Consider the following 26,545-nt stretch of genomic DNA (forward strand, 5'->3'; position numbering starts at 1 on the left):
ACGACGAACGAAGAGCAGGAAGATAGAAGATTTTTTAATTTACCAACCTCTTTAGAGGTCCGTATTTTGCACGTACGAATCTTACCTGAATTTTCACTCTCTCCCACTTTATTCAGGATATCTCCAAGAACGCTGCGCTGCTGTTTAACACGTTGCAGAAGTGCCTCTATTTCCTCGTCTGTACCTTCGTCGTCATCCTTAACACCTTTTTGCGAATTCTCTCGGGAGAACTCTTTGTTTTCGACTTTTTCAGGCTCGCCAACATTTAGTGTTTCCACCTTTGAACTCTGCCGGGAGAGTTTGCTCTGTTCAACAATTGGAGTTTCTGGTTTTGGTAAATCAGTCTCCACTTTTTCTTGTTCACCTGAGTCTAGTTTTTCCAATTTTGAGCTCTGGCGACGGAGTTTGCTCTGTTCAACAACCGGAGTTTCTGGTTTCGGCAAATCAGTATCAACCTTTTCGCGTTCATTTGTGTTCAGTTTTTCTATCTTCGAGCTTTGTCTGCTGAATTTACTCTCTTCGGTAACTGGAGTTTCCGGTTGCGGTAAATCTGTTTCAACTTTTTCTCCCTTATTTGTATCCAATTTTTCTAACTTCGAACTCTGTCGACGGAGTTTACTATTCTCGACAGTTGGCGTTTCGGGCTGTTGCAAATCGGTTTTGGTTGGTCTTTCCGACAATGATTCCTCAACAGAGCACTCTTCTATAATAGTCTCGTTCAACTTCATTCCCATTTGCGGCTTATAATCATTCAAGTTGAATTCCTCGGCAGTCTTAGGACTCGAAAATTCTTCGTATGATCCATTTATTAATTTTTGTGCCTCCCATAAGTCTGCGTTATGGATGTCATCAGCACTAACGTCTCGTGAGATTGCTTTCAAGGTCGACTCGTCGTCCGACACAGACACTATCGAAACCCCTCGATTTACAATAATTTTTTTCCTAATATCTTCACCTTCGGAAAATTCTTCGATCAATACTCCGTTGAAAGGTTTTTGGCTACTATCTTCATGGATGACATAGCTGTACGAGGCAATCTCTTCTACCTCGGGTCCCTCAGAGCCTATTTCCTGGCATTCGACTTTTGTGGTCGTCATCTTGCTAATAGAATGCATCTCATCAGAACCTGTGAAGGGTCTGCCTGTCACTTCGCGATCAACTACCACCGTTATCTAATATTAACGCAAAAACATATCCGGAACTCTAAAAAAATTCCTACGCAACAGATGGATACATAAACTAAACTAAACTAAAGCGATAGCGTATCACGTAGATTAGCATAGTTTCGGTTATTTTTGTTTAAACACGAGCTTGCACCGCAGTGTGATATAATGTGTTGTATATAATTTTGGATGTGTATGGATATGCGAGTCACTGACAAGATTTTTTTATTATTTAAAAAACGGGAAGAAAAAAAAAAGAAACGAAACATGCTCAAGCATCAGCGAAACTCGATTTCTGATTATTGAAATTTGTAAAACGGTTTAATTTTACTAGACGTGATGTTTTAATGACGAGAAATCGTGATGTATTACTCAGTTACAAAATCGATCTATGTTCAAGTTATTTCGGTATAAGTGTTCAATGTTGATTGTGCGTCTGATTAGACAATATTACCTGTGAGCATAGCTTCGTGAGTAGTGGTGGAGGCAACAGATATGGTAATCGTATCTCCCTCTCCTCGGATAACTTGGATGCTCTGTTTCTCCAGTGTGACATGACCTGAATGTATTATACATCCTCTAGAACTACCTCTACGCTATTGTACACGCTATTAGCCATTCAGATTTTACTCTCTGTCAATAATTAGGTAAATTGTTAACGCATCATTTTAAGTCGTGACGGATAAATCATTTTTTAAGTTTTTTTTTTTTATGTACATTACTTTTTAGGTTTGTAGTTGGTTTACGTGTTTAGTCACATACCGCAAGGTATTTTTACATGTTTTACCGTCGCGTAAATATGCCAAAGTCAATTGATTACATGCAACGTAATTTTTACGACGATTGGATGGAATTTCGATATTTTACCTTCAGATTCTGATTCCGTAGCTTGTTGTTTAGGTGGAGCTTGATCTTCTTCGGTTACTTTTTTTGGGGCTATAGCTTCCTCGTCTATTTCAACATTTTCGGTCACTTCCATCTTCAGAGTTTTCTTTTCTTCTGTAATTTCTTCTGATTTCGCTATGAAATTACAAGTTCTCTAATAGGCGATCACACACTACTCATACTTATTAATATGAATGGGATAATGGTGGTAATGAAAATAAAATTAATGAACATCTATAGGAATAACGAAAGTATATATGTGTATGAAAAAGAAAAGAAAAATCTTTGCCACTGGCATAAAACAACATGTAACGAATAATTTGGACAACATAAAAATGAAAGGTAACGAAAGGCATTTAATTAACAAAACAAAAGGCATTTACGGAGAAGCTTCGATTGTATGGGGTATGGAAGCTATACTGGGTATATATCGAGGGTAAGTTCAGCAGTCCACAGGAAAAAAGTTTACTTCATACGAAGCGACTGTCCATAAAATCTTTGAACATGATTCACGTCTATGAAGTTGAAAAGCAGAAAAAAGTGTATCCGTTACTTCAATACTTACTGAGAGCTGGCAAAAAATGGAGAATTGATGTTGGACTTCTCAAAAAGTTGTATGCTAATAGGGCTATAAGGCTGTGGATTCTATATCTGTATTTGCTGATAATTTTTCTACGCTGTATAATTTTATAATACCCTATTGACTTTCAATCTTTAGCGATAATTTTTTATCAGCATTGAACTAATATGTATTACCACAGTGACAAGACGAATTATCGATGACATTATACAGCGTAGATTACAGTTATTTTTATTTTGATAAGTAGTGTAATGCTTACTTTGAACGATGACATTGCTCTTGCTTGTGACAACACCCATTTGATTTTCTGCTCGAACCTCGTACAACCCACCGTCGGAACCCTTGACAAGATTGAGCGTCAAGTCGTAACTCTCTTTACGTTGGGTATCCCTTGTGATTTTGATCCTCGCGTCAGCAGAGACGTCCTTACCATCCTTAAACCACTTTACTTCAGGCTCCGGCACGCCAGACACTTCGAATTTCAAGTTCAAAGTATCCCCCTCCGTGATTTTTTGATCCGTCAGTTTCTTTATGATCTTCGGTTTACTGTGCACAGTTAGCGTCGAGCTACTTTCATTCTCTCCGAATTCGTTTTTAACTTTACAAGTATATTTGCCGGACAACTCAGTTTTCACTTCCTTGATAATGAGCTTGTAATTGTCTCCCTCTTCGATGCGAGTATACTCCTTCCGCGTTTCCGTGATTTCAACGTCACCCAGGTACCATTGAATGCTCGGCTTTGGAAAGCCTTCGATTATGACTTCGAATTCTATGTTCAAGTCCCCTTCGTTGGCCGTTACGTCTTTCAATTTGGTCTTGAATCGAGGCGCACTGCGTACATTCACTTTCGTTTCATCAACGCTCGAGCCGTGCTTGTTGCTAACTTCCGCTTTGTAAGTCGAAGCGTCGGTACTAACGGCGCCGGTGATCTTCAGCATGTACTTGTCACCATCTTGAACTATTTTTATACGCTCAGTTTCACTCACTACTTCTCCGCCCTTAAACCATTTGACAGTTGGTTTCGGATCAGCCTCAACTTCGATCAACAACGTAAGGCTGTCGCCTTCATTGATGACCTTCTGTTCTCCAAGTTTCCTTTTAATTTTCGGAGGAGATTTTACACTCAAGGTCCAGAATTCGGAAGTTTGACTAATTTCGTTCTTGGCCACTATCGAATAGGATCCTGAATCTTCGATTCTTGTATTCTTGATGGTCAGGCTGTACGCTCCTTTACTGTCCTTCGTGATTTTGATACGCTCTGATTCTGTAATCAACTGACCATCCTTGTACCATGTAACTTCTGGTACGGGTGACCCTTCGACCTCAACAGTCATTGTTATGGTCTCCTCTGTCATGACGGTAGTGTCCGTCATTTTTTTCGTAACTTTTGGTGCAGATTTCACAATCAGCTCAATCTGCGTGCTGTCCTCTCCCAATTCATTCTTGGCCTTGATCGTGTAAGTGCCCGCATCCTTGGCTGTGACTTGCTTGATCACAAGGGAGAGGGATTCTTCATCTTCCCAAAGATATTTGATCCTTCCACCAGCCAATATTTCTTCGCCGTCCTTTGTCCACTTGATTTCCGGCTTGGGGAAACCTTGAACCTGTAAGTCGAGCATTGCAGATCCTCCTGCGTTTACTTCGGACTGTTTAAACTCCGTTTCCAGCTTGGGTTTAGCGGGATTTTTCGCCAATTGGTTCACAGACCCTTGGACCGTGAGTTCGGCACTGCAGCTAATGTTTCCAGTACTGGTTTGAGCAACGCAAGTGTACAAACCCGCGTCCTCTGGCTTCACGTGTTGGAAAACAAGCGCCAGAGTATCTTCGCTGTCCTTGAACAAGACTTTGAATCTCTCTTCCGGGTCGAACGGTTGACCGTCTCTAAGCCATTGGAATTGTGGTTCCACACCGGGCTCCAGTAAGCCTTCGGGAAGACCGGCAAACACGCTTTTTTCATCAGTGACAGTAACCTTTGCCTCGCAAGACGCTTCTCCGAACCGATTCATCGCTGTGCACGAATATTTCCCAGCGTCTTCTCTCTGGACAGCTGCAATGACTAACTCGTAAAAACCCTTATCTGCTTTCTCAGTCACAATCTTGATGCGTTCGTTCTTCGAGTCGATAAGGACGTCGTCCTTGTAGCTGAAAGCATAAAAGTGTAAGCTCAGCAGTTCAACGATTCAATCATACAACGTTTTTCACTTTCGTGACACTTATACTCACAATTTAAGATCGGGATGCGGATCACCCTTGACCTTAACCATGAACCGTAAGTAAGTGTTCTCCAGAAGTTCCGTGTCCTTCAGGCGCACTAAGAATATTGGGGCGTTTGCCTCCGCCCTGGCTTTCCGTTCTTCAGAAGTTACTGGAGAACATCATTCGTTAACAAATTTTTTCACGAACTTCACCTACTATCGAGGAAAATTTTATCAGTATCACTATGCCACTTACGTTCTTGAACTATGAGTTGGGCGGTACAAGTCGCTATGCCATCGCCATTGACTGCTCTGGCAGTGTAAATTCCAGAGTCAGATTCCGAGACATTTGCAATCTCTAGTTTGAAGGTGCTGTTGTTTTCGGTACTTGTCACCACTCTGTCCGCAAGTTTGTCATCTAAGGGCTTATTGTCCTTAAGCCAGTGCATCCTTGACGGCGAGTCATTATCGTTCAATGTACACTCGAACGAGGCGCTCTCTCCGGCTATTTTTGAGTAAAAAGAAATGATTGAATCGATTGGTAAAAGTATGCGATCGAGGTTCGCAGAATTAGATATGCAAAATAAAATGTTTAGCATTTTTTTTTTTTTTTTAGAAACTTTTCTAGAGCTACACATTGACTGATTCGTGATACTTCAACCAGTCTTACAAGAAGGGTAAGTAATACTAGAAGGACAATTTATCAAGAAACCGAGAATTTGCGTACGTATCTCGGCTTCGCTCGTGGATTTTATCTCACTGATGCGTTTCGATTTACAGGCAGTTTTTAGGTTAAAACAACATTATTATTGCATGTAAAATAATAATGAACTTATAATGAAGTTGAAGCTACGATTACGAGAAGACTTTATCACATCATTTATTACGAACATCTAGAATAGCAAATTTTATTTTTATTCGGTTTTAGAGGACAACATGTACTTTTGAATATGTTGTGTGTTGTTTATTCATTTGAAAAATTTGTGTGCTGTACGTTTTATCGATACTGTAACCCACAACTCGGAATCATCACTTCTACGTACATCAATCATAGGTATATTTCTTCAGACGCAATACCTATGTATATCATTGATGAATACACGATCCTTATCCTGCCTTTATTTATCGGATATGGAAGCAGATGTATATTTTTTTTTATTTGTATTTCACCAATAATAATTATGTATTTGATATGAGCTGTAGATGTCGTTTAAAAATTCAATCGACCCAACGAAAACGTGGGACGTTTGTATTACTCGCAAAACAGCTGCTAATTTATTTGCACGTACAGAAGTTTAGGTACCGATAAATCTCGGTATTCCGAATATAGTCGAAAGAAAGAATAAAACAAAATTTGATAAAGATTATAAATAATTTTGAAAATAAACAGAAGAAAAAAATGAAAAAATAAGAATCTTTAGTTAGTGAGTTTTCCAATTCAAAATCATGTTAAAAATCAAAAAAACGTTTACATATGTTTATGTGTGTGAGTGTGCGTATATATGATATGTAAAGAAAATAATTGACAACATCTAAAATTAGCATTTAAAAGCAATAGTGTCATCTAAGACCACGGCTAGAAGCGTATACTCAGAAGCTACTATGAGAGGCTAAGTGGAGAAAAATAAAAATCGACGAGGCCATGTAAAGTACAGAAAAAAGGCGAAGAAAGTGATGGGTGATTCGGGCTACGACGACTTTACCTATTGCGTGTATCAATGCCTGTTTTGCTCGTATTGCTAGAACAATAAAAATATATTAAAGCGACTTATTTCTCTTTTCCTATTTTTTGTTTATACACTTATCGATCATTCGGTGATAAATCATCAGGTTCACTCGTGACAATTACCATCTTTATCCAATATCTATGCATATTGTATAGTGTTTGAAAAAAATTTGGTGTTTTATCATTAATCATTGTGCACATGCAATTCGTTTTAATCAGGTAAATGTGGGTAACGAAACGTCATTGAATACGGTGCTCAGTGCTATATGAACACCGTAATACAGTGGTACAAAGTAAGTAGTTGGTATGTGATCAGAACAGCATTCGCGTTCACATCGTTTCATTGATTTTTGATTCAATTTTTCTTTTAATTGATTATTGGCAATAAGAATGGACATTTTGACAATATACTTATGTCCGGAAATTCGTGGGTTACTATATCAGTTGGATTTCGAAAATACCTTTAATAATCATACTGACGAGTCCCACAGTTAGTTCTACTGCGCCAATATACCGCATCTCTTACGCCGGGCATGACAAAAAACTGAATTTGAAGTGTTAGGGCGAATCTGATTTCAACCTACCATTTGAAGGCGACATTGACTGTCGATAATAATGTCTAAGATCGTTCATTTGCACATGTGCTATATTAAAACACACATTAATCAGAGTGATCTACAACACGAGCACCCTTGAGGTACGTGGCCAAATGAAAAGGTAGGTTCATAAATCTTAAAATGGACCAAATCTGAAACTTACGTTCCACGTTGCAGCCTTCGATGGTCTTGGTGAAAATTGGTTTTCCGGAATCGCCCTTCGTCAGAGCGAGCTTCGTTGTTTGCACTTCACTGACTGAGTTTGAACCCCCAATCGCAGTGGTGTACGAGTTGGTGCTCTCAGACGTAAGTTCTGAACCAATTGCAGACGAGGATTTCCTCGATGCACTTGCCGACAGCGACGATTCCGTGTAGGAAGAGATGCCATTGCGGCTGCTTGACACGGACGAGTACTCTACAGCAGTCAGCAGTTAACCGAAATGAAGCGTTGCCTTACCTGAGGTACGACGCTCAGTTGCATCTGGCACAAATGTCACCTCGTCGCAAGTACAGAGCAGCCGATTGGACTCATGATGCCTTAATGATTCGGGTAAGCTCAGTACTAGCGAGGAAGTGACTTATTTTTACACTGACTTTGACAACTTTGAAATGATCAAATCAATGGTATTACCAATAGTGTCAATATAGGTATAACAACGATGAACAAAAACTATCAGTGCAAATTACGGCGTTCGTTGGCTTTTTTGTCATTAAAGAATGGTCAAGAATTGGTATAATTACCCTCAATCACTCTGGAGGATGCGGAACTGTACCGGCTTGACGAGTACCGGCCCGACATTTCTTGGCCTTCGTCTCCAACTTTTTTCTCGATCAGTTCCTGGCTCTTTTCAGTTGCTTTGGTCTCCACCGATTTAGCGGGCTCGGTAATGTGATTTGGCGGTTCTGGTTTGGGGTTTGAAACAGTCTTCCGTGGCTCAGGTTTCGGAGGTTCAACTTTGACCGGTTCCGGTTTGACGTGATTTGTGTCCTTGAAGTCTTCCTGCACCTCTGTAAGCTGCAGGTCGTCCGCAGCGTGTTCTGCGAGTGCAACTACGTCGCTGGCGTACTGACGTATCTCTTTGAGCCAATACTGCTTAATGAGGTCCTTGTGAGCTACTAAAGTGATAGGATAGCCAGGCGCGCCTGGGCTCGTGTGGTGCAGCTCAAAACTGCGTTGATCTTCAGGGTGATCCTTTACTTCTACCTCCGGCAGCTGGGAGAATACCAATTAATTGAGTGCAGTAAGAAGGGGCGGTGATTCGTCACGGAGTGACGGAGGAGCAGGAAATACGTACTCGAATAATGTCCTTCAAGACGAATACTGATCTGTCTTCCGAAATGCGCCTGACCTTGCAAACGAGGATTCGGGCTTTGAAGAGGAATAAGTACCGTTCCTTACTCTTGTTGTCCTTGTCGACGAAACTGAACCATTCCTAGAATGGAAACATTTCCAAGGCATTCAGAGTCGAAACGTGTGAGTTTCGTCGTTGCAATTTGAAACGAATATTGGAAGATCAAAGCTGCACTTACGTGGGTCAGCAATCTTCCAAGCTTGTGTATATTCCCTTTGTATCCCTCGATGTTACTTATAAACTTGTTATCTGTTGCCCTGTGAGGGATGCCCAGCATCAACTCCAAAGCCTTCTGGAGGTCGTCGCAGTCTTCGCCTAGTCGGGTCGAATACTTCACCAGCTCCTGAAAGTTCCATTATTCGTAAGTTTCATGGATTCAAACTTCGTTTCATCCTGAATACATCGTTCAGCGAAATTTGACAGTAATCGAGAACACACGTGATGTTCCTACACCTCAGAAGGAATGTATGTACAACTTGTTGGCGTTCAGCTTTTTGTTCTAGAATGTTCTCACCCCATTCACGTTCCGCCCCCCTCCCCCCCCTCACCGCCCTTTCAGTACAAAACTCACGAGTTGGATATAGCAATTTCACGGTTTTTCTTTGCCGTCTGAAAAGCGGCGGACAAGCAGGACAGACGGCGTTGAGGTGGCACAAAGATGACCTGTTTTTAGCGTGCTAAATCTGTCCGTCGCCCACTCTCCTTTTCCCCCCTCTGTCACCCCCGAATCCCCCATCGCACCCCCGCCTCCGTACATCGGTAGCGTAAACATGCATGTCACAGTCTTATTACCACGATGGCACAGATATCTGTCTTCCAGCTCTTTGCCACGTCTCTGTAACGTATTACGTATATGTGTGGTTACTAGATGTAACGCGCTTGACAACGCAACGGAACGATACATAATTGCATCATGCGATATTTTTTCGTTAATTTTCTTTTTGCAGAATTCTCATAGGTGGATAATATTGTGCAGTTTCAGGAAATGGGAATAATTTTCGCATGGAAATGTCTGAAAGGTCCGGAGAGAACTAATTTCGAATTCGCTGAGTCGCACCTGAAAATGTCTCGTTTGAGGCTGGCTAGAACGAATTTCGAACGAGACACAGTCCGCGTTTCATTCACATCCTATTTACTCTCATTGAACTAGATTAGAGGATTTTTCTAATTTTCAGCACTAACAGAGTTACGTCTCGGTACAGCAATCTGTTTACACGGGGTAATACGGTATATTCATTAACAAGCGAACAAGAGTTGAAAGTAATCTGACTTGTACTGTTCGAGCTCGAAAGTTTGTTTATCGAATGTTAGCCACGCCATAGCGATTGAGAATTTCTAAACACCCGTCAATCGAATACTATTAAACCGCTCCGAAGCCTACCTAAGTTTTGAAAAATGAGCAGTAAATTTGACCAGATCCACTGACAATGTACATTTATTAATATAATTATACCGCTCCGCATTGCTAAGGTCTTCAATTGTTATTCACAGCTGTGGTAATATTTTTCTGCGAACAAAAGCACGCATGTATATTTTCAAAAGATTTTTATCCGCTTATTTTTACCCCATTTTAATCATTCCACCCGGATTGATTATTATCGAAAACGTGTGAGTTGCGGATACATATGTGCAGGGACAAAACTATCCAGCGTGGATATACTTTCAAGGTAACATTCTGGCAATGTGCTATTTTTACTCGTCACACGAAAATCTCAACTGTAAATATATAGGTCAGGCATGTGAGATGCTACGGTTTCGAAAGTATTTCGTATGTCTGTTAGCGATGCATTCTCGGACGTTCAAACTGCCAAAACAATCCTCACCATACGCACTTAAGGAAATTGCAATGCGTTAACGAAGTACATTTGTCCGCGTCTAGTTCTTCGTTCAGATTACAACCATTTTCGCATACCAAGTGGAACATTTAGCCCGTAACATCTGCCGCAATAAATATTTTTTTTTACACTTATAATTTCACGTCATAGAGACTGGAATGCGTTCGCGGGATTTCATCTGGTGAAAATTATTTCTGTCGAATCGTCATACGCGATTCGTTCCGAATATTATTTATCAAAGGATATAATTCCGCGTGATAAAATTTTTGAGATTCTAGTAACGCGTGGATTTTTTTCTTCCGCACCTTGGGTGCAACCGTCTTTTGTCATTTATTCACCGTACAAAGAAACGGATCGTAAAACGTTTCGATGAATTTAGTGGCCTGGAACTCGCGATCTTTCGAAAAAGAAATTGGCGAAGGCGGTTGGTTCGGTTGGCTGGCTTTGGACGATCTCCAACTTACCAAATCACAGTTTCAAAATATATTTTGCGTTACGAGTAATTAAATGAAATTGATCAATTTTGTGCGCTCGGGCCGGATTCAGTAAGGCGTGGCTGCTATTTGGATAGGGCATTTTGCCAGGCCTTGCCTATCATTTAGCAGCAAGAAGATCGCGTCCCCAAATATAAATTCGCCCTGCAGCCGATAAGGCGATGAACAAGGGAAGTCCGATAACGGATGTCGGTAACTCCCACATAAAAATTTCTGCGACTGGTAGTTCGAGCCAAAAAATAACCCGAACCTCTGTTGTACCGAAGGATTGGTGCAGGCTTACCTTAAGAAGGAGCTGGTAGTCGTTGATGCGTTGTATCGGGAGCTTCAAATGCTCCGAAACGCTCTTGTCGTCTCCGAGAGTCTGGCTCAGCTCCTGGACAGAAGTGAAAAGAATTTTCAAATACAATCTATAAATACGAGGTTGAAAAAGATGTGGCAAAAAAAAATAAAAAATATATATTTTTTAGCCTGTACGATTGAGTTGAGCGGCGAGGAATAGAATCTCCGGACGATTCACCCGAGCGGGCAAATTTACTGATCAACGTTTATTCGATCACCTGTTCATCGTATCAATAAGCAATAAAGACTGTTTAGAACAAGATGAAAAGCAAACTTCTTTGGCTATGCCACCAAGGGTCCGATCAATTAATTATCATTTACTCGAATATGTAATTAAAAAAACGGATAAATAAAGACAAATTTTTAAGCGATGACATGACGTAATGTATCGGTTGAGATTCAAACTGAAACGATCACGTTCATGTCACAATGACTGAGTTAATGATCGAGACTTGGTATTCAGAATCTTTATTTCATTCTACTTTGATGCCTTGGTTTTATTCAATGGTAATCATGAATTTGGTGAAACGGAACAAAGCTATATGAAAATTAGACCGAATAGTAACCGATGCAATGAATTGTCTTGTTGTCAATTGAGAGCTAAGAAGTTGGACTTCTCGTTGGCGGTGCGTAAATTTGATTGCATCGCAATTTCCGAATGTCTGTAATTTTTTTTAAAAGCATGTCAAAGATTTTTGTCCCCGTACAAAAATTCCAGGTTAATGGAGTTAGCGATCAGTGTGACCTCCTCTTTTCGACCTGGACCATTGCCAAGCTTGATGCGCGTAGTAATGTGAAAAATGACGGTAAAAAAGCGCTGAAAGTGGTGCGGGAATGCGATCAAATATTTAAACTTTCACCGATAAATGAGCGGATTCAAGTAAGAAAAAACGAATGGAGACGAGAGCGACTCCGTAACCGGAGTAATTCGATACCACCGTCAAATCATCCGGCGAATCACGTGTATTTTTGGCGCAACCACTTTTGACACTCGAGAGACGGTCACCACCAATCACCATTCACCATTCGCCATTTGCCATTTGCCATTCGCCGCGCGGTAAATTGGTGGAAGGAGAGGGGAGGAGCTGGGGATTCCCCTGCGTAAACAAAAACACACCTTAAAAAGGGCCAAGGGAACTAATCACTACTGTGACGTCGGATGGCCGTTTGGATAGAGTACGTGCTCGTCGCAGACTGATTCGTAAGTTCGCTGAGGATCTCGGATAGAGCAAAAGCCGGTGGTTCCCCCGCGGCGCCGATTCCCGAGGGGGGTTCGGGAGGGACAGAAAGGGAGGGACGGAGCCGTAGAACCGATATGGCTCTGGCTAAACTTAGCCAGAGAGAAACTGACCACTACCCATCGCCCGAGAGCAAGATCGGACTCTGCAGAACGTTCGCGCCACTTCCAACATCCGCGAACGACTCGCGGAAATTTGCGAAATCATCTAAGACGCTGAATTTTAAGGCGCCAAAAGTTGTCTCGCCTCCTGATAGATTTCACGGCTTTGATTATCTACACAAAATTCATTGAATTCGTCGAAGATCATGCGATCAGAACCCCGATAAATAAGGTGGCCCAAATTCTGGTGACTTATAACTCTGATCTACTATACAAAATTTAGGGTAACGGATTAGAAGATTGTTTTTAATTTTAGGTATAACACTACTTTACCGTTATTTGTTTTTTCTTTTGTGGTCAGGATTAGAAGAGATATTTTATTTCGTCTGGTTTCTGATAAAATAATTTAACCGAACAACGTGTGCAGATTTGTTTCTCATGCCTGCAGTTGCGTTAGTGATGATGGTTCCAGGAATTTCGGTTGAATTTATGATATATAATTTTGGACCAAGAGGGTCAACGTTATCTTTACTAATCCATCCTCGTCGCTAGTGACGCTAGCTGCAGGATAGAACGACGACGTCACGGATTGATATCGCATCGGCGGGGTATTTCATTGCGTTGTAATTGGTTGAGCGGGAGAGACAGAGACGTAGTGTAGTAAAAGAGAAGAGGATGCCGGATGATCACTCGATAAAAATAAACGCTTCTATTTCGAGGGCTGGATGCGGGCGCCCGCGCGTTTCGCCATTATGTAATTGTAGATTTTCATCAATTGTTGCAAATCCGTGTTGGTCGCGGTGATAAAACAATATGGAAGACACGAAGCATTGTCTTGACAGGTGTAATTACTGCCTTGGTACAAATACCTGAGTGCGAAAAAATCAAACACTTCCCTGGTTCCCAAATTGATGGAATTCTATTCGGTAAATCGAAGTTGCTACTCGATTTGCCAGACAAAGCCAGGAAGTTAATTATCGTTTTAACAGACGTACCTACATTGTCTGGGACGAAGAGACATTTAGATATCAAAAGTACTGTGTCAATGTGCCACTTTCGACGTCACTAACGCGGATTCCGAAATTAGATCCTGGATCTGTGAGCGAAACGAGTCTTGCAGATTTCTGTCGTACCCTGTTCTGCCTTACTGTTGGTGGTAAAGTGGAGGCATAGGTACCAGTTGTCGATGGTAAAATATCGATCCAAGATTTTTATGATTGTATTTTAGGAAATGAGATTAAATTAAACCACCGTTTTGAGACTCTCGATATTTGCCAAAACTCTGGTGAAAAATGAAATGTTGACACTCACTTCAAAGTAATCGCGGACTTCGTCGTTTGATTGAAGAAATTCTTGAGCTGATGGTTCGTCTCTGCAGTAAGCAACGTGCTTGTCGAAATCTCGTTCCTGTGACACAAGATCAGAAAATAATAAACGAACAATCAATCCTGGGATAAAATGTCTCAGGCAAATGTATAAGTCTGAAAGTGCATCAGACAGATAGTTGCGAATAAAAGTTGAATCATGACCACAACTTACCAGTCTCAAGAAAGTCTTTCCTAGCATCCGTGGTTGGTCCGCGTAGTACTTGACGCCCTCGATCAACACCCTGCCGAACGAGCTAATTAAAAAAGGGATTAATTTCATGCCACAAAAAAACCACGCCTACCGGTTATGGGTAGTTAGAAATTCAGCCGGGCTCAATCAGTCTTCGTATCGATCAAGTGGAAACGAAACTAAACCAGGAACTAGTACAAAACAAGATGTTGATTAGAACAATTACTTCGAGGGGGTGATGATGTGATGATCGACGTGTAAATTCATTCGATGACACTGAAACATCACGTGTCATGGCCAAACAAGTGATGATAGAAAAATGTATCGTATTACGAATGGGGGTTTGTAAGGGCTTCTGTTACATAAAATGCATAGAAAATGCGATCGGGAAGGTTTCGTCACGGTCCATAATTTTGGTTAATCATTCTTGTTCGAGCCATGGATGACCCAACAAGGCTTGTACTACTGCCAGCGTGAATATTACTCAATTCTCTTCAACTATGTTTCAAAATTGCAAATCCTATTCGATTCGTGTTCGAGCACGGTTGGACAAGTGTTGTAGCAATACTTGCGTGTAGTTGTACGTAGTGCAAGCGTTGTTTGGTCGGTATCAGCCAGGGTGCAAGTGATTAATGGACGTAAATGTACTTCGAATTTATTTCGTCTTTGAAAAGTGAGGAACGTACGAATTAGACTGTTATTATTTTCGACTTTTAATTAAAAACCTAGTAAGCGTAATCATTCTTTCAGAAAATTTTTGATGAATTTAAATTCTATTTTTAACTATGATAGAATTTTTTATTTCTTTGAAGTATACTCAACAGAATTATCTACTGTTGAACTAGTTTCAAATTTTATAAATATTGTCAACGATTTTACACCTCGTCTAAGATAAACTCTGAAGAATGACGCAATAGATATTTAGTCATTCGAGAGTAAGACACAATTCATTGTCAGTGAATCTTTACTTGCAAGCTATTTTTACATTTACTGAGTCATTTTGTTTTTATAAGAGAAAAAAAGTTCTTCTTATGAGACTCGAATTTATCCAGAGCTTTGTATACAGACGAAAACTTCTCGATCGTTTGCAAAAAAAAAAAATACTCTTTGAGTCATTTTGGGTGAAAATGTGATCGTAAGTTTGCACAGGGTCAAGAGGAGCAAACCAGACGCTGTATGATCGAGACAAGGGTACAAAAATCAAACATCATAAACAGCACCGTTGTAAACGGTGTCTATGGGATATGGGGCACACGATCACGCAAAATTCAAATTTAAGACTTACACAGCTTACTACATTTCATCGCTAAGGGGGTAAAAATTTTTCATCTTTATCAGAGACTATTCGTGTGACCGATTTGCGATTATTGCGTAAATGTCGTACGCGAGATTCAAACGTATGTATAAATTATCTCTTAATGGACTGCAGCTGACAAATGACCTGCACTTAACGTGAAACTGTGGCTTTGTCTTGTTGCCAGCGATAAACTGTCGTGATTCGTCGTTGCAGTTCTGTTGCTGCAAGCTGTCTACGATCCTTAAAAATCACAGTTCTTACGAACAATACCAGAATTTTCTTGTTTCAAGTGATCGAGCGTGTCAATTGTGTTTAACCGAGATTTGGCACTTGGGGAAGTGTTCAGGCGCTCGCAGAGATCGCCAAAATCCAAGTCAGGGTCCGATGATACTTACGTATTGTGAAACTCGGCTATTTGCCTCAGGTTCGTAAATATTAGATCTTTGTTATCTCGCACGGCTCTCGGCACTCCTGGGTGATCCAGAGGTTTCAAGTAACGCTCAACCACCGACTGTATGTCTCTGCCAAATTCCTCTTCGGTCTCGACGAGTTCCTTTATCACAGCTCTGCAATGTGTTTAAATAAATAATTAATAAACACAATTTTTCCAATGTCTTACAGAGTGATGGAACTCTATTTCTGTGAGTATCTAGTTTGGACTTACTCTCGTCGATAATGAGAGTCTTCAGGACGTATTTGACTGGTCAGCGTAGAACTTTCCTCGCTTATCATACTTTGCTTGACAACACCGGACGGCACCCAGCCCTCCTTCCCATCGTTGGTTCGCACGTACACTCTAAAAGAAAGGCAATGATAATTAAATTGTATCTCATGATTTTCAGTTGATCAAAATAAAATTTTTAAATCTGATATTATCCTCGCGCGGAAAACTTTGTCCAACGTCCACAGAACAGTGCGTTTGTTCAACCGCAGAGTTTGACCATTGGATCTAGCGGATGTTGTGTTTTCAAGATTATATTCAGTCGAAAGGAGAAAACGAAGTATAGAATGAAAAATCTTGCGCTAAAATATTGTTTATTTTTTTTATCGTTCAATTATGTGATAATGGTTAACTCGGAGGCGAAGAACGAAACGCGTACGTTGTGGCTTATTATTTTTTCTAGTTTTATGAAATTCGTACCGTGGCTTATACTTTTCTTTCTGTAACTGCGGTTTTTTCTCCTTCCGTTTCAGGAAAAAAATTACCAAATCCGAAAATCAATGTCAACATATTTCTAGTCAGCTGAATGAAGCAGGATTCTACCGACAGAATGACGTAGGCAAAGCCTTAGTCACTGTTCTAGTTTTACTTCCCATACACCCACGTGTCTGATCTATTAGTATTCTCGAATAATACACGGCTGCTTTGAGATACGTGATAGGTATTATTGGCTCGTTTGGCGGCCGAAGCACGTTGCCACGCCGTCGTGGTAAAAGAAAATCAGTAATCAAATGAGTAATATTTAGATCTGAAAATTCATACGTGTACAGGATTAATCGAAACATGTGTTCAATAGGAAGTGCAAAAAAAAAAGGATATCTGTAAAAATGTTTGAAACATTGAGATCAATCTTATCGATGCAGCTGCTTTGATGCGCGGTGCAGTCTCGAAATGACTTAGATATTTTGGAACCGAATCAGCCTCGGTATGAACAAATTTAATGGGCGAGATGCAACAAGTTAACAGCCGTAACGAAGCGTGGCCCATTGACCATCGTTAACATTAGCCAAAATCGCCGCTGCAGCAACTGTATAAATATCTAATTTGTTACATATTATAATATCCGTTGTTAGTTGCTCAACGGTTGAAATAAACTAGCTCGAGTTATTCGTTGAAAAATTGAATGAAAATATCGCACTTAAACAAATTTCCAACATTTCAATCACTCTTAAAATTACTCTGAAATCTGCGAAGACTCTAGACTACGAGTAAGTTAATCTCGTGTTTATTCAAGCATCCATTCATCACGCGTATGTATGTAAAATTTACATAACGGATATAAGTTATCACGCGTGCCTTGCCGCGTTTTCAATGACAGGTGTCACATTCTCTGCACCACCTGCTACGCCGCTTGAAGCCCCGATCAGCTGTGCCTCCGGTATCCGGGTAACGCCACGCTGCATCTCTATAGATTCTCTTCCCGAGACGTAGACGAGGAGGAATATAAACACGGTCTATGAGAATTGGCAGCATCACTCGCGCGAGATTCGCGTGCTTGCGGCCGTATAATTTCAGTCTGCCTCACGTCGAATAACGGATTACAAAAGATCGTAGAAAAGCTCAGACCATCCAGCAGGATCTGACAAACGACTGAGGCTGAAGCTGGATAGCGAAATCCTGCAGGACCTCATCACGTACCTGTCTGGCGGGTTGATACCGTTCAATTTAACGGCACTTCGCGCCCTCGGATCGATGTGTTTTCTTCGTGGCCGGACCGCGAGTTTGTGTTTAGCCGCAGAATTGTCCAGAGGGACGCCGACCTCACCTCCGACTTCTAGGTCGGGGTCGCTCTTCATTTTCCTGCAAAATTTCAAGGTCTGAACTGTCCCTGACCGCCGTTCTTCGACGTACAGCTTTTAGCGCTGTTTTTATTCTTCTGTTTTTCAACCATTATTCGTTAATCACCTCTCACGCAGCTGTTGAGCTGGTTGTGGGCTGGTTTTACCCTATTTCATCTTCTCCTTTTGCTCGAGCTGCAGGGGGTTAGCCACTTGTCACAATTGTTGGGAAGCGGTTCAGTCAAAGGCTGAGGCAGATTAACCTCTTCTCGTTAGTTCGTTAGCGAAGCGAGGTGTTAAGCTGCTCGAACGACACATTTATTGGCCACTTAAAAGCATCGGAAGACCTTTTCTTTCAATTATACGAGGAGGGAAACCATTTCTTATCATGCAAGGCAAGTTTCACTTGGAAAAAAGAGCAAACTCTACGACTTTGCAACTTGCTTTTTATGTAAGCAGGCAAGTTTATCCACAATATTCATTTACTCATTAGGTCTACCTATTTTTAAACTAACCTTAGTTGAGATGTTTAAACTTCCTCTGTGAATCGGACATTACTCAATGTAAAATGAAAAACAAAGTCCTCCTCTAATTGTTTACTTTGGCATGTCTCCTGTTTTCCCAAACTTTTGGATTCCTTTATGACATGCTATACGTCATAGATAATAATAGAGTGAACTTGCGGCGTGGATTAGTTGCGTAGAATTAGAAGCATTTTAGTTAGTTCCGTTAATCGAATTCATATGCACTAGCTTTTTTTCTTTGGCACTTCCACCGCAAAGCGACCGGCTAAATCGACGTTGACTTTTCCGACGTGTAATTTCACCGTCAAAACGTCTGCCTCGATCGGAATTCTAGCAAGTTGTCATCTGCGACGGAGGATGGAAATAGATTGACTGTTGAAACAGCACTGCAGGAGGAGCCTGGGTATTCCTGAAGAGAAGCTGCGAAGATACGCGTGAAAATATACAAACGATACCGTTGCATACAGCGAAGCTCGACGAATGTTATGCCTCATGATAGGATAGCGCTGACAAATACAAGTCGCGTTTTGATCGGTGAATAGTTTTTTATACCGGACGTAACGGAGAGACGTGAGTGACGTCAGGAGGAGAATTTTCCAACCAACTACTGCTGAAGCGTTCCAACGTCGTTGCTGCACGGTGGACCGATCGTAAGTGCGTTTCTGAGAGCGAAGCAATTGGGTTAATGGTTGCAGTATGTTTGGAAGGATTTATGGACAGACGTCAAACCAATAGCTTCGACGAGCTCTAGTTTGATCTCGAATACTCCGAAGGAGAAAGGTACTTCTACTATTTGTCAATTTCGAGCTTTGACTTCGATAAATACCGTCGGATTATTCTAGGCCCCCATAAAATATATTTACGCGTTGTTTGACATCAAAGAAGGACTTGTTATGACAGAGCGCATCTTTTTTTCGCGTGTCATCTCTCGGTGCTCAAGTTGGTCGTTTCGCCGGGCAGAATTGCAGACCAGCCCGCTCTAAAATCAGGGTCGACGAACCTGCGAAAGTTCTTTTTGTTTAACGGAAATTCCCGACATTAAGACACGCGCGGATGGCGAGTGCTTGGGTATTGAATCTGGCGTGACTTATTACTCGCGAAACTTGCAGACGCTAACCTGTGAAATCCTATGTACAAGTTATTTCAAGCTCGGAGATCGGCAGCTAATTTTTCACGATGTTCAAGCGGGTTGAAGAGCTGCTAAATCATTGTCAGGATTTACTCGCAGATGAGAGTTGTGTCAAGCTAACTTGCCGGGCGACGCGACGCTGTTCGTTTCTTTCGCTGGGCTGACGGTCGGCACGTAAAAAGTCTCAAAGTCGACCGGGTAAAAATACTGCGAGAAAATAAGCAACTTCAAGAGCCAGGGCAACGATCTTTGCTCGGGTTGCACCGAGAGTTTGCCATCGTGAATGACGTTGCACCTCGAGGGATTCAGATGGGATCGAAACGATTTCAACCCTATCGTTCCGGTCTGTCGAACTTTGGTCGAAGAGAAAGCTTTGGATTGTTTCACGTTTAAAAATAATGTTTGATTCTCCGTTCTTCGTTATAAGAAAGTATACATTATACACACTTCTTGTTTTTTTTACGGCCAGATTTATTGCTCCCCATTTTGATCTATGACACGCGTGAGTCAGTCAATGTACCGGCCGACTCAACGTCGGCGAAAAATCAATAGCCGCTGGAAATCAGCACGTGTATACCGAAAACAAATTCCACCTATCGGATGCTGCGGATGAGTTTATAGTCGCAGTATTTCATATTTCTTTACGGTTGCACAGGCGGTATAAATTTGAGTTTCGGTTGCCGTTGCAGAGAAAAGTCAGTGGTTATTAATAGCGGAAGTAGCATTAGTGAAGCGAAGCTTTCCTGCTGCGAACTCAATGTCGTTAATCAATTCTTCGAGGACGAGCCGACATGCTGAGGCTTTGTTTGGTGTTTTTTGTATCTTAGGTTTCTGTTTCTAGTCGGTAACTGATTCCAAAAAGCAAAGAAAAATCGACAACTGTCGCGCACGGTGGATCGTCAGAAGTCCATCAATTATCTCAACACCCCGATAGCTTGTCTGTTATTGTTAGGAATGTTATGTTCTATGGTTGGATATTTATAGAGAGTCGCAAATAGCTCGGACTGAAATAGTTTTTAAGCACCGAGTTACGCCGAGTCAACGATCTAACCATGCCAAAGATTTATCTCTTTGGCAATGCGACGTTTTTACGAAATACCAAAACCAAATTCGACTGGAAATTTTCAGATGAGTCAACTCACTTTGCGGACTCGGCGTGTTCCACGGCCTCAACGATGTCTCCGACGGTGACCGAGACTCCATCCTCTCCTTCGGCCGTGTAATCTTTGATCACCACATAGTGCTCCGAGGAAACCTGAAAAATCGAGAATTACATTCTGCGTCATTTGGCAGAGGCCAGTCCCAACAAGTTTAGTCTGAGACAAAACTGTGCTTAGCTATACTCTACGTGAGAAAAGAGTCAAACCAGTGGTCCGGACGTGGGAGAAACGTTTTTTTTTTTTGTCAAAATTATTGGCTACTTCCAAGTATTTTACGCACGAATTCTGTCTAGCATCATTACCGACTCGCAGCTGTTGTTGGGGTGGAGAGTGCTGAGTCTTCGGAAGCTAGGGGTATTTTCTCTACTAGCCGAATACCCTCCGTACTGTTCCGACCTCGAGAGGCTGACTCCGCTAGTTTCGTGCCTGATCCCGTTTGTCATTACCCCTTCCAAGCTGCTCGCAGACGTTGCAGAAATGGTCCCGGTTACAGTCGATACCATTTCCGTATCTCCGTCTTCCTCGCGAGCAACCGGACAGCAATACATTGAAAAGCGATGTGCCGTCGGCCTGCTCAAACGCAGAGCAGAAAAGACGTGCAGAGGTTCGAAGTGGCTGATACCATCCTCGTCGAGGACGGTGTACGACACCTGTCCAGTGAGGACGGCCCTGGACGCTTCCCTGGGAACAACAGCCTGCATTCCCTGTTTCAGAATCATGAAAATAGCGGAAGGCCTGTGGCTTCTCTTCAGGAGAAATTCTTCCATAGCCAAACTGTTCTCGGCGTGAAGTAGAGCGGTCGGTACATCGGCTGATGACTGAAGCGGCGCTTCTTCGGGAACTATCATGAGGGCTGCGCTCTCTCTAACGAGTGCTCGAAGACGAGGGTCGGACTTGGCCAATTCTGGATCGCTGCATAAGTCCCCGAGGGCTCTGCTGAACTGTGGTCTCTGTTCAGCAAGTTGTCGCATCACCGTGAGTCGCTTCAAAATGTCGACGGTCATTCGGTCGCCGGACAACGCTTCGGTGGATTTATTGTCAGAGATCACTGCCAGCAGGCTCGAAGCAGTTGAAGACATTCCGAGTGCTCTGGCGAGGCCGACTGCTTGCAGTATCAAGTCACGGACTTTGGGGCCGTCGTCGTTCAGAAGTTCCCGAACTTTGAGTTCGCTGGATTCTCGTACCGCATGGACAATCGCTCTGTGTACCGTCTCTATAGCCTCTTTTTCTGTAATCACACCAGCCGCATCTTCCGATACTTTTCGTAGCACCCTTGAGAGTAGATCTGGATTATTTTTTGTCACGGCCCTAAAGGCGGCGCCCACTAAGTCACTGCCATCCTCGTCTTCCAGTACGGCCGATAGTCTCTCCAGAACAACCTCGTCTTTAAGAATTTGACCGCCGATCGTTGACTTCAGAATGTCAACCTTATTGCTGCTCGCATTCAACAAATCGAGGAGAACGCCGTGACAAACGAGGCTGCGATTCTGAGGTACCAGCAGTATTTTGTGCACCTCTTCCACCGCGTTCTCAAAGTTCAATGAATTTTGTCTCAGTAGTACGTTGAACGACTCGCTAATTGCCGAAAAAACGTAATCCTGCTGGTCTACTTCGTCCGTTGAATCCTGTCCAGAAATGGCCAAAGCTGCAGCCATTACCGCCGCCCTGAGTGCCGCATGAAAAACTTCGTCGCTCTGATCTCCATTCTCGTATTTACCTTCCCCATTAGTAAACGGCCTGAAACCTGTTGGCGAGGATTTCCCATTAGTCATTTTTTCCGACACATTTTTCTCAATTATGTTACTGGCCAGCCGAGCGACCGTCGAGACGATCTGTGCCATTTTGACAGCTGCGTTGCCCTGCAGTCCAAGCTTTTCTACGATATCCAAGGCGTGTTCAAGCGCCACGGATCTCGGGTCTACGTCGACGTTAACGGCAGGCAATTCTGTCGGTACCTGTCGACCAACGGACATCCCAGCTTGCGACAGCTGTCTCAGCATCCTCGCGTCAATACTCATTTCGCCCTGGTGCCCCCTAGCAGCGGTGTCATAGCTCAAATGATGCCGCGGTCTGAGCAGGCGCAGTTCCTCCGGAGTCACTTCGAAACCTTGGACAGAAAACTCGAGCCCTCCTTCAGGGGTGTCGGTCAAATCCGGGGCTACAAATCGCGGACCTTCTTCCGTCTGAACAATTTGGCCTGGCACAAAGGTTACGCCGCGATCTCCAGCCTCGACGACGCGACCTGGAACGAAGCGAGGCCCGTCCGGAGTGTCGACCACTTGCCCGGGAACGAATCTGGATCCCTCGTCATCCGTGGATATCACCTGACCTGGGATGAAGGTGGGTCCTGCCTTAGTCTCGACGATTTGTCCCGGCACAAAGCGGGGCCCGTCCGCAGTCTCGATGGTCTGGCCGGGCACGAATTTGGGCCCGGATCGCGTCTCCACCACTTGTCCAGGAACGAATTTCGGTCCTTCGGTAGTTTCCACCACTTGGCCGGGCACAAATTGCTCCCCCATTTCCGTCATGACTACTTGCCCCGGTACGAATCCGTCGTCCGTCATCATTCCGGGAACGAATCTCGGTCCGCCTTTCCCTCCGCGAACCAGTTGACCCGGGACTACCTTTTTTCCTCCAGGTGGTAAGCTTTTTACACACTCAGGGAAAAACTCCACCCCCTTATCGGTCTGCACCATGTGACCGAATACCTCATCTGGCTGACCGGAGAGCGATAATGCGTTCGCAGTTTTCGGATCTATCGGTATGCCGATTGGGCCGGCTTCGAGGAATACCACATCGTTGAGGTTCCTCGCTGCCGCGAATTCGAACGCTTCGTTTCCTTCTACGATGGTTGTCAACCCTGGCATGAATCTCTTCTCTCCCTCGGGGGTTTCCACGAACTGTCCTTCGACGAATTTCCGCCCTTCAGGCGTATTCAACGTTGTACCTGCAACGAATTTGGGCCCATTCTCCGAGTCGACGGTGACGCCGGGAACGAAGTGAGTCTCTCCGTTACTGGCAATCACATTTTGACCTGGTACGAAGCTGGGCCCTTCTGATGTAAGCATCGTTTTACCAGGCACAAACGCTACCTCGCCAGACGGTGTCTTGACGCTTTGACCGGGTACAAATTCCCAGGTTTCGCCCCGTTGCACGCTTTGTCCTGGTATGAAGAGCTGTTCACCTTCCTCATTGGTCATGGTTTGTCCCGGCATAAAGCACGGGGTGCCATCCTCCGTTATGATGGTCTGTCCAGGCAGGAACTCGAAACCTTCCGTTACTTGGCCAGCGACGAACTTCGGTCCGGCATCGGTCAAAACAGTTTGACCTTGAACAAACCTCGCCCCGTCAGCGGTGTGCATGTTCTGTCCCTGGACAAACTGGAGACCATTTTTCGTTGGTAACGTTTGACCGGCGACGAACATCGGCATTTTTTTATTATTCGATTCTACCGCGTTGACGATTTGCCCAGGAATAAGAAGGGGGCCATCCGGTGTGTTCACCGTGAAGCCAGGAACGAATGCTGAGCCGTGGGGAGTGCGAACCGTCTGCCCAGGTACGAATACTGGACCCGTGGGTGTTTGGAGCGTCTGTCCAGGGATGAATCTCTGCGCAGATTCAATGTCGAGTTTCAGACCCGACACTTTATGCATTTTTGTTTCAACTCCCGACTTCATCTTCTGAACAAGCTCGGGGATTTCGTCGACCTTGGGAAGCGTCTCGACTGCTTGCCTGCCAACGGCGTTGAACTTGGCGGTCACGTCGGATGTTAGTTCGAGGTCCTGCGGTGGAATGTTCGTCAAGGCGATCTGAAGCTCCGGATTGGGCTCTGCGTTCAACGGAGTGAAGGGCGCAACCACTGCAACGGCTTCCAGTCCACCAGCTTCTTCGAAAATTGGTGAGCCGATCAATCCGGTCACCGTGTTCTCGAGGTCTACAAGTTTTGGGTCAGTTTTAATGGGTTGTGGCATTCTGTCGACGACAGGACCGCCGTTGACCAGCGCCGCATCTCTCTCGAAATTATTCCAATCCCAATTTTCCATCAATGGTTTGACCAGATCTCGCCAGTCACCAGACGCCGCGATCAGCGAGGCTCCGTTCGTTGCAGTGTTATCCAAGTTAACGTGCTTCCAGTCCTGAGTTTCTTCCTTGATATCTTCCTTGACGCTTTGGAGCTTGACTTGTTTTACTCGTTTCAGTTCTTCTTCATCAGCGGCTCTCTCTTTGTCCTCAAATATTTTTTTCGCATAGTTGAGACCCGCCTGTCGTTTTTTCTTTCGTTTCCTAGCCTCAGCCTCCAGTTTTTCACGTTCTTTAACGACATCCTCGCGCGGTCCCATACCATCGTAGAGGTTCTCGAAGTTGTCCAAGTCTCGAAAGTCTACGGAAACGTTTTTCCCTTGTCGCAATCGTAGGAGGACTGTATCGCAGTCTCGCGACAACATCACATCACGAACGTCTCCGTCTCTGACCGCCGCCTCAAGACGAGCTGGAAATACGAGACTGCATCTGCGTTCCTCAACGGTATAAACAAATCTGCCGCCATCTTCCTCCGGCGACGGTTGCTTCGTGTCCAGAAGATCCCTCAGGACCTTTTGCTGGGCATTATCGGTGTCTAGGACTGGAAAGACGTACCGATAGTCCTGAAGCACGACGTGCTTCTTCTTCTCTCCGACAATAACACCGTCGGTGAAATGATGCGGCCCTAATCCGGAAGCTGTGGTTATTCTGCATTTAGTTTTATCGGAAGTGTGAACACCAAGTAGAACGGGAATGTAGTGATGAGTCGGTAGCCCGTAGGACTTGCCGGTTATTCGACACCAGCGTTTCGCTGCCGCTGGACTGATCGGTGGTAGCAGAGGAAAATAGTTGGGCTTGGGAAGGCCTCTGCTCCTTCCGGTGATCCTGCAGAAGGACATTGTCCCCTTGTCGGAAGCTCCGCTTCTCTCGAGCTTACTCTTTTCTTCTCTCTCTCTGTTTTTTTTCCTCGCTAGTTTCGTTTGACTGACATCGGTCCGCTAACAACTGTCCATCACACTCATGAGCTGAGCCACGGGCTTCTGACTAGGCTAAGTTTAATTCTAGTCATTCACCTTCTTGTCACAGGTTTCGTTCTATGAATAAACCAGTTAATGATCCTCCTCTAGACGGGTACCAAGCAGCAAAGTTCAGAAACCTTGCAGATAATTTCTTCGTCACATGCGAACAAGTATAATTTTTCAACATCCTTTGAAAGGGCTCCTTCAGATTTAAACCACTGCGCCATTATAAACACTGCACTCTATATTTAAATCGTACCAACTTTTTCACTTTAGCTTTCGATCCCGTTCCTAGACACTTTGAACATTAAAAAAAAATTATACACATCGTTGCTAGTAAAAAAAAAAAAAGAAAAAAAAACTGTTCACTCGTAACAAATATTACAGTCTTTTATGTTCACGGAATTCGTCTCATGATTTTTACCACGATAAATTCACACTCGATGCACTGAAATAAATCGGATTAATTCACTGTCTTGAAGATATTTACTTTCCCAGCTTTTCCTATGTTTAAAATCACTTTTCCCGCTGTTTTGTTTTCAAATTACCTGCCGTGCTTGTCCAATTTGCTTCGATTCGTATTTTTATTTGTAATCCCCGTCTCAACACGGATGCCGAATCGCGTGACAGTCGAACCGGAACAGATGTTGGCCGCTGATTTACATTCTGCACTCTTCGTGGCGGTCAAATCCAATTTATTTTACGAGAAACTTTCGAGTGGAAATATTTTTATTGCCTCTAGGATTTCTCAGTTGATATTACGAACCGCTTCAGAAGCGATTAGCGATACGTCGTTCATATTCTATCAATCGTACATCATGTGCGAGTCCCGT

The 26,545-nt window shown here is 43.3% G+C and overlaps 1 protein-coding gene across 11 annotated transcripts in view; it reads right to left on the reverse strand.

Moving 5' to 3' along the window:
• The window catches only part of LOC124416425 (obscurin), a 43,717-nt gene that overhangs the window by 10,486 nt on the left and 6,686 nt on the right, over positions 1 to 26,545 (reverse strand). Inside the window, exons 1-20 of one of the 11 annotated variants that reach the window (XM_046897480.1) lie at positions 20,976 to 26,036; positions 20,656 to 20,768; positions 17,721 to 17,882; positions 16,026 to 16,157; positions 15,757 to 15,927; positions 14,047 to 14,128; positions 13,819 to 13,914; positions 11,110 to 11,202; positions 8,676 to 8,840; positions 8,441 to 8,578; positions 7,887 to 8,358; positions 7,309 to 7,560; positions 6,527 to 6,562; positions 5,080 to 5,328; positions 4,852 to 4,993; positions 2,888 to 4,770; positions 2,031 to 2,183; positions 1,618 to 1,722; positions 450 to 1,126; positions 86 to 344 (exon numbers count right to left, since the gene is read on the reverse strand). In XM_046897480.1, the coding sequence (XP_046753436.1) occupies positions 86 to 344; positions 450 to 1,126; positions 1,618 to 1,722; positions 2,031 to 2,183; positions 2,888 to 4,770; positions 4,852 to 4,993; positions 5,080 to 5,328; positions 6,527 to 6,562; positions 7,309 to 7,560; positions 7,887 to 8,358; positions 8,441 to 8,578; positions 8,676 to 8,840; positions 11,110 to 11,202; positions 13,819 to 13,914; positions 14,047 to 14,128; positions 15,757 to 15,927; positions 16,026 to 16,157; positions 17,721 to 17,882; positions 20,656 to 20,768; positions 20,976 to 25,592 (9,997 nt within the window). In that variant the 5' untranslated portion in view covers positions 25,593 to 26,036. Of the gene's footprint in view, positions 1 to 85; positions 1,127 to 1,617; positions 1,723 to 2,030; positions 2,184 to 2,887; positions 4,771 to 4,851; positions 4,994 to 5,079; positions 5,329 to 6,526; positions 6,563 to 7,308; positions 7,561 to 7,886; positions 8,359 to 8,440; positions 8,579 to 8,675; positions 8,841 to 11,109; positions 11,203 to 12,285; positions 12,425 to 13,818; positions 13,915 to 14,046; positions 14,129 to 15,756; positions 15,928 to 16,025; positions 16,158 to 17,720; positions 17,883 to 20,655; positions 20,769 to 20,975; positions 26,037 to 26,545 lie in introns of those variants that run through there. The other 10 variants (XM_046897478.1, XM_046897477.1, XM_046897486.1 and 7 more) reach the window with 10 other exon arrangements.

The sequence above is a fragment of the Diprion similis genome, chromosome 2 (genome assembly GCF_021155765.1).
Source record: "Diprion similis isolate iyDipSimi1 chromosome 2, iyDipSimi1.1, whole genome shotgun sequence".
Classification (NCBI taxonomy): Eukaryota; Metazoa; Arthropoda; class Insecta; order Hymenoptera; family Diprionidae; genus Diprion; species Diprion similis.